The 13807-nt window shown below is 34.7% G+C and overlaps 1 protein-coding gene across 2 annotated transcripts in view; it reads right to left on the reverse strand.

Moving 5' to 3' along the window:
• LOC109095782 (rho GTPase-activating protein 15-like) overlaps positions 1 to 13807 on the reverse strand; it is a 37355-nt gene that overhangs the window by 10167 nt on the left and 13381 nt on the right. For both annotated transcript variants that reach the window (XM_042763746.1, XM_042763745.1), the window contains 6 exons: positions 8946 to 9044; positions 8557 to 8695; positions 6772 to 6894; positions 4564 to 4662; positions 4400 to 4477; positions 3943 to 4077 (listed from right to left, as the gene is read on the reverse strand). In XM_042763746.1, coding sequence (XP_042619680.1) covers positions 3943 to 4077; positions 4400 to 4477; positions 4564 to 4662; positions 6772 to 6894; positions 8557 to 8695; positions 8946 to 9044 — 673 coding nt within the window. The remainder of the gene's footprint in view (positions 1 to 3942; positions 4078 to 4399; positions 4478 to 4563; positions 4663 to 6771; positions 6895 to 8556; positions 8696 to 8945; positions 9045 to 13807) is intronic.

A 13807-nucleotide genomic window follows, 5' to 3' on the forward strand; every position in this document is an offset into this window, starting at 1 on the left:
CATCTTTACTGCAGTACAGCTTTGCTTCTCAGGATAAGCCCATCTGCGAGCTTTGTCTGCGGGCTTCTTTAAGCTCTTTCAAGGCAAATATTAGCACACTGCAAATAGTCCTGCAGGTTATGATTAAGATTTTAAATGTATCCCAATTGAATACTTTGCTTTATGAATAACAAAGTCTTAGAGGACCGGCGCTGTAATTTATTAAACATGAAAAACTTCTTGATGAAATATAGAGACTGGGAAGAGATTTATGCATTTGGAAATATTTCTGTATGCTAGCTTTGCATGGCAATGAGGCCACGTTGCACAAATGTGGAAAGCTGCATAGAATGGCTTGTGATTCACAGTCTGAAGTCACTGTCAGCTGAAGGATCTTAACATCAGAACAGACAAACAATTATGTTATGACTGATGTACTGTCTGACGCAGCTCTGATTGGCATTATTTCAGCAAATTGTACAATACCACTGTGGCACATTTTTCATGAAAACATAAAAAGTCAAGGTGGAAATCTTACAATCTAGCTTTTTAAAATACGCAATCAATCATCTTCAAATGTGATATAACGATACAGTCCATTAGGATGAACTTTCCAGATTACTACACAAATGCTGGATTGTATGTATGGGTCCGGAGAACAAAGCCTCCATTTGTCAACAAGTATGTCTTCGCTTTGTACAACAAGGCAAGCTTGTCTATTGGACAGGTGGCAGGACAATGTCGCTAAGATACCAGGCAATATGAATAATAGATTAAGTCCATCGTGAGCCAAGAGCTGGTGCCTGCCACATCCACAACAGGCACATAGTGAAAGAATGGAAAATTAGGCCAACTGTTCACCTGAGGACGCTGGGAAGCCCAAATGTTGATTTGTGGGAGTGAGTATTTTGAATAAACATACAGATTGCAAGTGTGAAGATGAAATGTGCTCAGAGCATCTCGCAAATTGTGAGCGAAGGGGCCGTTTAAATGTTGAAATCTGAAGAGTACATATTAACAATTTGCCAAAATGTCCAGTAAGCTTAACAAAGATTACCAGAAGCAGTGTGTGATTGGGCAGCTGTCCTAATAGAATAGATTCTTGTCCAAAGTACTGTTCCAGAGACCTTTAGTTAATATCACCCATTTAAAGGGCAGCCATGGTTAGAGTTGCTGTCCTCTTTTGACAGTGACGGACCAATACAGAAGACCTGAGCAACTCAAGTATCAGCTGGATTCACTGAAATTGCTTGTCAGTGGTCTAGTGAGATCAATGAAACAGAATGTTGGGCAGTTTCAGGAAATTAAATGTAAGATGAGCTGCAAGGTTCATTAAACCATGCCAATATAACATAAAGGAGGGGAGCATAGTAACCTACATACTAGAAATCAAGACTTTGTGCCAACAAGTTACATTTCCCAAGTCTACAGTGCATACAATCTTATTCTACAACACATTAAAAATGGCCTAAATTACTGCCCTGTGTATAATATAATAATATAATATAATATAATATAATATAATATAATATAATATAATATAATATAATATAATATAATATAATATAATATAATAGGTTAATCTCAGAAATAATCACAAAAACAAATACAATATTTAATATATATATATTATCTAAGAAGCTTCATTAAATACTGATTCAAGAAAGAAATTACAATAAGTCTATATAACTTCTGGTTCACTTAACATACTAAGAATGAAAGATTAAGTTAATTTTTTTGTCATGTATAAACTAACTAATTCCTAAAATAACCTAAAAATATTATTTAAATTACACAATCAGTCTGATTAAATTATTTTACACCAATATTACACCAATATTTTGTTTATACTGTTTACATACTGCATATGACAAAAACGGTAGCACAGCTTATGTTATACCAACACACCCTCCCTTTTAGTGAGATGTGTTGCAGGTTGAACTAATTATACCTCCTGCTATTAGGGGCTTTTTACACTAATAATTAGTTTTCTAAACACTATCTGTAAGTGATCAGGCTCATCTACTGATTAACTGGAAACAAGCAGTTTGCGGTACTCTGGCCTACATGCAGTGCGAGTAAATATTTATTAGCAATTTACAACATCACCCCAGGCCTGTTCCCATTCTGTCTCACCCATATCTCCTTCCAGTGGGGAAATACTGAGATGCTCTGTTCATATTGATATCCCTGTGCTTATTACAGTGAGCACACTGGCCTTTTGGTCCATATCTCAAGACTGCGAATATAAATCATTCATTGATTTTTAACAAACTAGTGAAAAAAAAAAAATCTTAAAGTTGCTGTGAGTAATTTTATTAATATTAAAATGAAAAAAAAAACCGTGGCATTTTTAGGTTGATTTTCTCTAAAAATTATAGATATAGTGACTTTGTCACACTATCAAAACATTGACAGGGAAGTTCTGGAAACCTGTATGGAAACAATCATGAATTCTGCAGTTCTGATTGGTGTTCAGGAATTCTTAAATTGGCTTCTGACCACCACCACGACAACAAAAGGGCGCCAATAAGAACACCAAAAAAAAAAAAAAAAAATAAATAAATATATTGTGAATAACGCGTGAATAACGCATTTAAATTGAATTAAAAGAGTTTCTATTTGAATTTAAACATGTATTGTTTGACACTCAACTTACACTGTCAACTTTATACATTTTTTTTTCCAAAATATATTTTTATTATTTGTTTTGGCATTAGTAAAAAAAAAAAAAAAAATCAAAAAATGTTTTGTCTTTATAATGCTTTCTTGCATTCTCCCAGTATAAATACACAACAGTTCAAAAGTTTGGTGTCATTAGATTTTTAAAAATACTTTTAAAAGAACTCTCTTATGCTTACTAAGGCTGCATTTTTTTTTTTTTTTTTTTTGGTACAGTAAGAGTAATAACAAATATTAATGTGAAGTATTACTATGAATTAGAATAATAGTTTTCTTTTTAATAAAATTTAAAATGTTTAAATTTATTCCTGTGATGGCAAAAATGAATTTTCAGCAGCCATTACTCCAGTCTTCAGTGTCACATGCACCTTAGAAATCATTCTAATACTGATTTGATGCTCAAGAAACATTTCTTACTATCATCAATGTTGAAATCTTTTCCTTGATCTTCCATCATTCCTGTTCACAATGTTTAGGTCCATAAAGCTGCAATTGTGCCTACAATGTCCTGCACTGCCTGTTTGCTTTAAACTTACTCTCTATTTACATGCCCGTATAAGGCTTAGTGGTGATAAACTATGTACTATGTAGTTCACACGGCCACTTATCTGAAAATGTTTGTTTTTAAACTAACAGGGCTTCAGAAACCGAACAAGTCATAAAACAAAAGTGCAGGACAAATGTTGTTTTAAGCACAAAGGTACATACATATATTTCAGAAGGTACATGCCTTTCAGAAGGTAGACTGCCCAAGAGAAACACACTGGCGTCAGTTGGGCGCTCAAGATGAGGCCCAGAGTTAGCTCTGTGCTCCTGGAGGGAGGTTACACGTGACATTAAGGCCGATCTGGTGACAGTTTCTGTCTGGACCACAGGACCTGACTTTGCCCTCTGGCCTGAGAAATTCCCCCATTCCCCAAACAGGGAGTTTGAATGATCTCACCACCTCCCTGTCAAAGAGCGACCCCTTTTGGCTGACAGATCTGCAAGAATGCATCTAAGAGGGTCAATCCCAAATAGTACGACTCAACCCAAAAGTGGCAGCCGTTTAGCCATCAGTGGCTTAAATTACATTTAGGAGGACTGGGTCAAACTAAGCTGTAAACCATGAATGGAAATAACTTGATGTTGCTGCGAAATACTTGAGCACATTTAGAGTATTCTGAAGTCCCACATCTCTAGCAAAGGTAATTAATCATTCCTTGTAATACATTTTAAGGTTCTGATCCCAAATATTTGTAGCAATAACACTGATTTGCTCATATCGATTTCAATACTTACTAACGGCTTCCACAAACAAGTCAAAAAAGCGAAAGGGAAACAGGGGCTCTGGCAGTTCACGGAAAAACATCTTTAGCGCTCCGGTGATGACATGGATGTCCTCCCATTGGCTGTCGCCCAAGTCAAGCTCCTCCTCTGGGGAAAGAGAGACACAGTCAGAGAAGCCAACAGAGAGAATTAGAACAACAGTCGTTTGATGAGGAAATTAAAAAATGCTAATCATTATGTCAACGTTAATACGCCCCTTGAGAGCCAAACACATTGTCCTGCTTGCATATCAAACCACATTGAAAATCCTTATCAAACAATTTGTGGCGCCTAATACAAACTAACCACTTTATACCTTTCATCTAAGCCTTTAAAATGAAAATGATAATGTGTCATTTAGATAAACACTGATTCAGCTGTTGGCCTTAAACCAACCACTGATGATAGATACTTATTGAATTAAACTTACCTTGGTCAACTAGAAAGCGTAGTTTCTGGATAACGGCCAAATTGCCACTCACCCTGTATAACCCATCAGCCTCCAGGCCTGTGAGGACGGGGTAAAGACATTTGTCAGTCAGTCAGCAGGGCATGTGATAAAACCACAATCATTTCTTTAAAAAAGAGCCATACCTCGTTTTTCTACTTCCTCTACACACAACTTTACAAATTTGGGCACTGTGGTCCTTTCTCTCTCACACAGGGTCAGCATGTGACATCCAAAAACTCGATCTACGAAAAAACATCATTGAGAATATTAAGTATATAAAGCTAAATTAGGTTTTTATTACAGGGTCCAGGTCAAAGGTGTTCATTTATTAATATAAAAAGTATCAATATACTTTAAATAATATCAATCATAATTAACAATTGATAATATCATTCATTAAATAATTATTACTAGCAATACTAATATAATAATGAATAAAATTATTAATACTATAATAATAATAATAATAATAATAATAATAATAATAATAATAATAATAATAATAATAATAATACAGCTCTAAATTAAATGTGCTAATTTAACACAAAAATATGAAAAATAAAGTATTTAACTTTACACAGCATATTAAAATATTAATATTACTAATATAATAATATTTATTAAAAGTATTAATAGCAGCTATAGTAATACCAATAACAAGTATCATTATGATTATTTATAGTAGAGCTGTCAATTTAGTTCAATTAATTATAAACAAATACTTAATAAAGCATCCTATATTTGTGGATCTCATGGCATGAGACTAAAAAATTATGGTTTGGTTAATTATATGGAAATAAACAATATGTTGACTTTTTGTATTGTCTTCAATTTCTGCCACAATAATATCTTAAATTTGGGGGCTTTTTAGATATCTGTTATTAATTAATGAGCATATCATGTAATTTTTTCTTTAATGTTTGACACTTGTAGATAATAGCAATAAGTAATTACAAGCTGCTTCAAAAATAAATAGAGATGAAGAAGTGTTCAGTAGGCCTACTTATTTAAAGACACAATTATAAGAACTATAATGTTACGTGTGACCCAGGAATTTCACAGACGAAATACATAGTGAAATGTTTTGAGGCAGTCATATTTCAAAGACCGTCCACAAAAGATCAGAACGCTCCATAATGAGCCAGAGCAGAGGTGCAAGTGTCCTCATCATTTGGCATTTTGAGTTCATATAGGACCAGGCGAGCTGTCCCAGAGGCTTCTGGAACATCAAAGATGTCCTGCTCTCATTTCGGCACCCGCAAGGAGCGGGGGGAAGAGGCGATGTGCTAAATGCATAAATGACTGCAAGCAAGCCACCTTTGCATACAAATGCACATTCAGGAGGAGTAATATAAAAAGGAGGGGCATTTCTAAATAAATTACTTTTAAAAGCGTCGGTACAATATGGAACGATCCTAATTTCGAGATGGATGTTTAGCGGGCTAGCTCGCCTTGGAGCTCTGCCAGTGATAGCTGTGTTAGGGGCCACCTGCGCTACTCTGTTAATCCCACAGTAGTTTTATTCATTCCTTCAATATTGTCCTCTTTGATCTCCTATTTACCCCCACAGATACTACATTAAAGGGTCTTTTTTGACACCAGAGGAAATTAAAGATATCATTACCTTCATCCGAGGGTTCCAAGTATGCTTAAAATATCCTTTAATGTTAGGTTTGGTGTATGCCATGAATGGAATAAATTAGTTACAGTCTTTAAGAACTGGCGTCAGGGATTGCTTGTTGAACTGGTAGAATGTATAAAGGAAAAACAATATATATATATATATATAATATATCTATATATATATATATATATTATATATATATATTTTTTTTTATTTTTTTTTTTTTTACTGGGTCACAGTTGTGTTTAATATGGAAACATGCAGAGCCAAAATAAACTAATGTCATAAGATTGCACATTCATATGTCATCAAGTAATATGTAACCTGTAATTATGTAGCATGTAATTATGACTATAAACTGGGCTACAACTGGGCAAAGTTGTAAAAAGAATAAGAGTAAAAAACATGAGATTTTTTAATGTGATAGTTGGCGATGAGCATTACGTTGTATAAAAAAATGACTGTAATTTCACCATTTTTACATTCCCTTATATATTTCTATATTTATTTACTATTTACAGTACGGTGATATATATATAATTTTTTTATTATATATAATTTATATATATATTAATTTTATTTATTTTTTTTTTTTTTTTTTTTTTACAGATTTTTAAAGTTGTTTTCATTTTTACTGTACAGAATTATTCTAGAAACCACAACTGCCTTTTTTTGTTATTAAAAACAGCATTTCTTTTTACAGTGTATTGTTTGGAGCATACTTCACCTTTAATAAGGCCTTTCTCCTGTAGCGTTTTCATGGAGGGCCGTCTGGAGATGAACTTCTTCAGTCTGTTTTTAACTCCATTCTTGTCGGCGCTGTCTGAGGCGCTGTAATTCAGCTTGAACACTGTGCGGGGGATCAGAGGAGACACAGGAACAATGCTGTCACTGAACACTCGCCACAGTCTTTTGAGGCTGTCTTTGTGCAAGTCCTCCTCATGCAAATAAGAGTGTTTCCTTTCTCCACACTGCTCAAAAGCACACCAGAAACACTACTTCTGCTGAAATATTCTCCAGTGTACGTGAATATCTCATTTCACAGCATTTATTTTTTGATACTGGCCAATATTAGTGTCAATATTACAACATCTTTACAAGTCCAGTGATTAGTATGTGACGAGTGAGAGCTCAGAGCTACTACCCAGTATTTAGTACAGTAGTAAATGAATTCTCTTTGATACTCATTCGGGGCAGGAAATTCTGCAATTACCAATGACAGAAGCGTTTGGAGAGTGTCAAGTATCTTGTAATTTATAATAATGATTGACAGAGAGCAGACTGACGGAGTCTGAATCTCAACCGAGTTCAGAACAGCTGTATATAATGTCAGAAATTCAGCTTGTGTTGGTCTCTGTCTTGTATGGTAAATGATGTAATGAGATGCGCTAATGTGTCTGTATTTTACAGTCATCATGTTATATGCAGACACGGATGTTCTCGCTGTAACACTGTCTCGCAGTAAAAAAACTGCATGTGGTCAAGGTGCTGCTGGGCTTCCTGTTCCGAATGTGACCACAGCCGCACAGAGGAAAAAAATAAAAATATCTACAAAGCGTTGTAACAGTGAAGTGTACAAAAATATGTCCAGGTCACATTGCATCCAAAATCAAAAGAGAAAACAACAGAAATTATTTTTTAGCCTTTTTTATATATAGATTTAATGGTAACACTTTAGTTTAGGGACCAGTTCTCACTATTAACTAGTTGCTTATTAGCATGCATATTACTAGCATATTGGCTGTTTGTTAGTACATATTCTGCCTGATCATATTCTACATCTTTAATCCGTCCCCATACCTAAACTTAACAACTACCTTACTAAATACTAATAAGCAGTAATTAGGAGTTTATTGAGGCAAAAGTCATAGTTAATAGTGAGAACTGTACCTTAAAATAATGTGTGACAGATTTTATTTATATAGTCAATTTTTGGACATAACAATATACATTGTATAGTAACATGACAAAATATTGATTCATATTAAATTAAGTGCATTTTTTACAGACATTTTTTTTTTGAATTTCTAATATTCTCATTAGATTCTCAATTCTGAAATATAACATTAAAATATAAATTAACAGAACTGCAAAACAATATATGTATATATGTATATTAGAGTAATGAGAATTGTTTAACTGTCATGAAACAAATGCAAAAAAAAAAAATAATAATAATTCACAATGATCCTAAAATAGGTTTTATTTTACTTAACTAATCAAAATAAAATATAATTACTTTTTTTTTTTTTGATTTTGGGGTAAAGTGTGATCTAAAAAGGCTGATAGAGTCTGTGAACAGACCGTATCATCTGTACTGCTAAACTCATTAATGTGGATATTAAACAGTGGTGAAGGGAGGCTGCAGCCCAGAAACACTCAGTTTCTGAACTCTCTGTGTTGATTGCCAGTTATCACCTCTCTCTTCCTCTCTCTCTTTCACACACACACACACACACACACACACACACACACACACACACACACACACACACACAAACGTGTTACTCACTGATGGAGCGTCTGTGTTCAGATTTGGTCTCTTTTGGTTTAGGTTTGGTGGGTTCACAGGTTGGTCTGGACAAGCATTCTGTGCTGTTGGACCTGTGTAGGGCCGCTCTACCACAGCTCTGGCCTCCAGCTCCACTCGACTACACCACAACATCATATAAAATATTCATCACTTAGATGCAGAAATAAAATATTGCTATTTGAAGTATTTATCCCAGTGTTAGATGTTTAGCTATTAAAGCATTGGTGTATTTAACTATTTATTTACCTATTCTAAATACAGTCATATTTTTAAAATATAGCATAAGACCCATAATTAAATTCCCTATTGAGTACATGTTAATGTAAAAATGTATAAAAAGCTATTTTGTGTTTTAGCAATTAACTTACCAGACTGTCCACCGTTTTTTTGATGGCATCATGCCATTTAGAGATGGTTGGAAAGTGATCTGCCTGCAGCAGAAACTCGTGACCATTTGGGGTGGTTATCTGTTTGTAAAACAGGGTTAAAATGAAAGTTTAACTGATTATAATAAGAGATAAGAAATGTTTCGTGAGCACCAAATACTATTACAAAGTCAATAATAAACAGTGTGTGAAGATGGTAGATCTCGGCGATAGGATTATACAAACAAACAAAAATACAAAAAGATGGGAAGTGAGAAATCTCAGATGCACTAAGCCTTTTGACAAGCTATTAGTTTGATACCTGACCAAACATTAGACTTATTTCTCGAGACTGGCATAGCATCACATGGCACAGTCACATAGAATAAGCGCTTTTCCCAGAAAAATGCATGCAAACACCAACACTAAGGTCAGAATTGTCAAATTCACTTGTTATTTTAAAAAGAGATGACACTGCATATTTCTAAAACCTAAAATCATTTTAGAGTGGTCAGTCTCTAAAAATACCAGGCTGGATAACAGAATATATTTCTTCTCCCCCCATACAGTCACTCCCCATAGACGTCCAAAGTTTTTGCCCATTTAAAACAGACTTTTTTTGACTTTGAGAGAGGGTGGCAGGGGGAATCAAGCAGTCTCTTTGGGGATGGAGTGAATAAAGAGGGAATGGTTAGGGGCACCATTCTTGTCAGAGTGTGTTTGCGATCCCTCTATTCTTTAGAGTCGAACATCCGAGAGAGCATGTTTGTTCTGAAGCTCCTTCTTTCCTGGAGGGTGCATGCGGAAATGACAGTAATAGTTTGTAGTGAGGTGGACTTGTTGGAGTCCTCATTGGCGGTTTGAACGGGTGAAACAGATCAACTTTAATGAAGGATATTTGTGCTGCAGGTCATCAGAAACTTTCAAATGGCAGTTTCATATCTCTTTCTGGGTTTGCTGTTGTACAATGCGTGAAGCTTGTGCAATATCAGTCCCCTTTTATGCAGAGTCGACAGATATTTTATGCATGTGACGACATTCTTTTTTCTCATTCTTTTCAGACGCTGAACATCAAATGAACCGTATGACGTATTGCCGTTCGACTTTGATTCAGAAGAAAGCGCAGTGATAATGTTTCACAACCCAGCACGCAATGTATCAAATAATTCAAATAGTATTTCAAAGCCAAACCAGCCTTAATAAATTCAACACCAAAGCTCGATTAAGTTAAACTGAAACACATTTTATGTCTTTCAAAATAGCTCATCCTGCAAATCAAGCTGTTTCAAAATCAAACGTCACATTGGTCTTTGATTTCAGGAAGATTATCTGAAAGCGCTGACTGATGAGTCATGAGTTTTGTCCTTTCTGTTTCTGAAAAAAAAAGTAAAAAATTAAAATCATCTTTCCAACTACCCATTGCTATATTCACAGACAACTCCCCAGAATCAAGCTCTCATAATGTATGCTATGTTTCATCTCTGCATGTGGTGATGTCCATGGAAATGAAGCTTATAGATGCAATGCCAATATTAGTAGTCTATATTTCTATATATTTCTATGGACATTTAAAGCTGTTATGGACAGCTTACACAACAAACCTTGCACAATTTTTACTGTTGCTGTACTGGGATTAATGATTTGCATCTAAAAGTATATTCTCCTAACATCTAACTCTCAATTATTTTGCAAATAAATAGCTACGTATATGTTCTTCTTCTTCTTGAAATGCAGTGTCCATTCACTTTCTGCATCACTGTGACTTAAATATAAGTTGAAGTGACTTAATATGTCTAACATATTATTACTGTCCTTTATTTAACATTGGTGATTGGTTAACCCTTAGTGTCCCTTATTGCAGTGTAAATTACCCTGGATAGCCTGTAACACAATATCTCAGCAATGTTTCTAGTGTTGTTAAAAAACAAAAATACAAAAAAATAAAAATGTTTTGAAAGAATATTACTGGTCAGGAAAATGGCAAAGTGGCAGAGGAGCTAATGGGAAACTGGAACTGGTGGAAAGTTTTGTGTTGCATGAGTGGAAATAAGAAAGAGTATAACATAAAAGCACTTTGCTTTTAATCACACTGTTTAATGAGGAGGGAATTTTAATATCTGGGCTCTCACTTTGACTCTTCATTAATGTTTAATTATGCAGAGCGGTACAAAGACCAGAATGCCATTTGTGACTTAACATTTGTGTTTTGCTGTTAAATTAAACATTAATCTGAAAGCTATGTAAAGACACAACTCAACTTTGAAGCGCTTTAGATAGGAAGGTTAATTATCTCCAATTTTCCACAACTCCTGAGATGGGTCTGGGTAAGAGAGCTACTGGCTTCCCAGAGAAAACAAAAGCAAAATCAGAGGAAATGGAGGAAGATGGACTGCGTTCCCCTGATGCTTTCTTGTGCACAATGTTTAATTCAATGACTCAGACTGCATAGGCCAGATTAAAAATATTAATAATAACAATGACAGAAACAAAATCTTTGTAAAATGTTTCACAAGCGGGAAATACTGTTTCTGTAACCTACATTTACCAGATTGCTAGTTTAAATGAGCCAGCTATTCCCGTAAAGAATTGAACCATTAATCGATTTGATTAAAATTGTTAGTTGTAACATGCAAATACAAAAAGTTCCACAAATGAACAGCTGAATTGAAAGTCAAAGTTAGAAATAGCATAATAATGATATGATTATGATCTCAGTGGGAAGATGTCACAAGGACTTTTAAATTAAAAGTACTGTTACACATTGTGCTTCCTCCAGCAGTGGTTTTGTAGGTTGGGTTGAACAAGCATTTCTTAAAATGAAAAGACGAAAAGTGAATTCTTTATTTTTCTGGGCAAGAACTATTTGTCCTGAGACATTGTAAATTGCATGCTCTTGCTAAGAGTGAGTCATTTTGCTGCTCTAATCTCCTTTGTAATCTTCTGTCTGAATCTCAAATCCTTCCATTCGCCCCATGATTATTACCGAATATAAAGTATATTGTTTTGTTATGAATACTGAAATTAATGCTCAACACAATGTAAGCAGCTTTGAAGGCAAGCAAATACCTTTCCCTCAGCTCTCTTGCAAAGTGGTCTTAAGAAAAAGATTGCATGATCGCAAGCTTAGAGGTACAGTAATATATGTCATATCTAAGTGTCTATATTCTACTGGACTCTGAAAATACCAGGAGTGGATTTTTATTGAAACAAATTTCAACTTAAAGGTGACATTAAAAGTATCTTGGAAACTTTGTATCATGCCTGCATCAATTATTTTTTGCTACTTTAAAAATTTCTTTCATCTGTTTTACCCTTGTCTCAGATAATATAAAAAAATTGCAATCTATAACTCAACTATTTCAAACAACTTTTTGTGACATTTCTTATTAATTTTGTCCAAATTATGCAAAAAGACCAAAATATTATATAATATTTATTTAGGATACATACAGTAAAATATTCACAGAAAGCTAATAAACACTAAACATCATTTGAGATGTAGTGGAAATGTTTAGAAATAAATAAATACATAAATAGTGAGTGACAAGTGCTTTAAACGAGTAGATGTGACTTGAAAATTAATTGAAAAAGTCATTCATATCTCTTTACATCAATGTCAACCATAACTGCATTGTCCTAACATTGCTCACAAAGCATTAAATACACTAAGCCTTTAGCCTGCAATGTCATTTGGATAAAATATATTTTGATAGAAATGACAACAAAGTCCAGCGTTTAGTGTCCCACTGCTGTGACAGGCAGGTTAAGGCTGTTTATATGTACCACAATGAGTGACAATCTAAACAACATCCTGTAATTCATCACTTCATTAGCTCAATTCTATAAAGTGTCCTTTCAAGAGCACGATACTTATGGTCCTTCTAGGCAAGCCATTCAAAGCGCCAGATCTCTTCTGCTCACTGTAGGCCTGTCAGTCTGTCATTATCTGCAGTAAACATACCCAAAAGGTGCCGCTTACATGAGACACGAGATCTGACAGTGCCTGGCCAATGATCTTCACTTCCATGGACAGTTCAGGATATGGCATATGGACATGAGCCACATGTTATCTATCACAGATCCTATAAACATTGCAATCGCCTCAACTGACCTCATTCCAAATTGTGCAAATTGGTTCATAATTGCTGCTTATTCTCTGTCCACTTTTTGAGGAAGGATTTATTTGTTCATTTATTTTTGCCTTGTCTGACTGACCTCAGTCAAGGATTCCCGCTTTAACTCATGTTCAGAGTTACACTGCATTCTTTAAAACCATAATATTATCCACTTACAATTTATTGTTGTAGTTTGTGATACACACAAAGGGAAAATGTAAAACGACAGGTGAAAGGACAGTGCAACGGTTTGAGTTTTAGCTCTGCTGTCTCTCCAGCTTGACACCACATGCCGGCGTATAATATTTCAATCAGCCTCAGATGTTTCCTCTTGATTCTCAAACACTCATGCCAGGCACCTATTGTCAATAATACGAGACAGTTGTAAGGTCTTAGTGCACTCACTTTTGTGTAACAGGATTGCTGGGTTTGATAGTCTTTTCCACGCAGGTGACGCAAACGTGGATACAATGACACATGGACTTCCATTGTCTTTTTTTTTTGTTTTGTTTTTTCCTGCTGTATTGAAAACTGATAGGCTGTGCAATTCTTTGGTTTTCAGGATAAATGTTTTGGAAGATAAGTACAAGGAAAATAATGTGTATTTGCTTTTGTTTCTCACAGGTAAGATGCAATGCATTAATTTACTTTAAAATTAAAATTCTGTCATCATTTACTCTCTCCCTTATGTAGTTTAAAACTTGTTTGAATTTCTTTTAGCTGCAGAAAACAAAAGAAGATATTTTTAAC

Source organism: Cyprinus carpio, chromosome A9 (genome assembly GCF_018340385.1).
Source record: "Cyprinus carpio isolate SPL01 chromosome A9, ASM1834038v1, whole genome shotgun sequence".
NCBI lineage: Eukaryota > Metazoa > Chordata > Actinopteri > Cypriniformes > Cyprinidae > Cyprinus > Cyprinus carpio.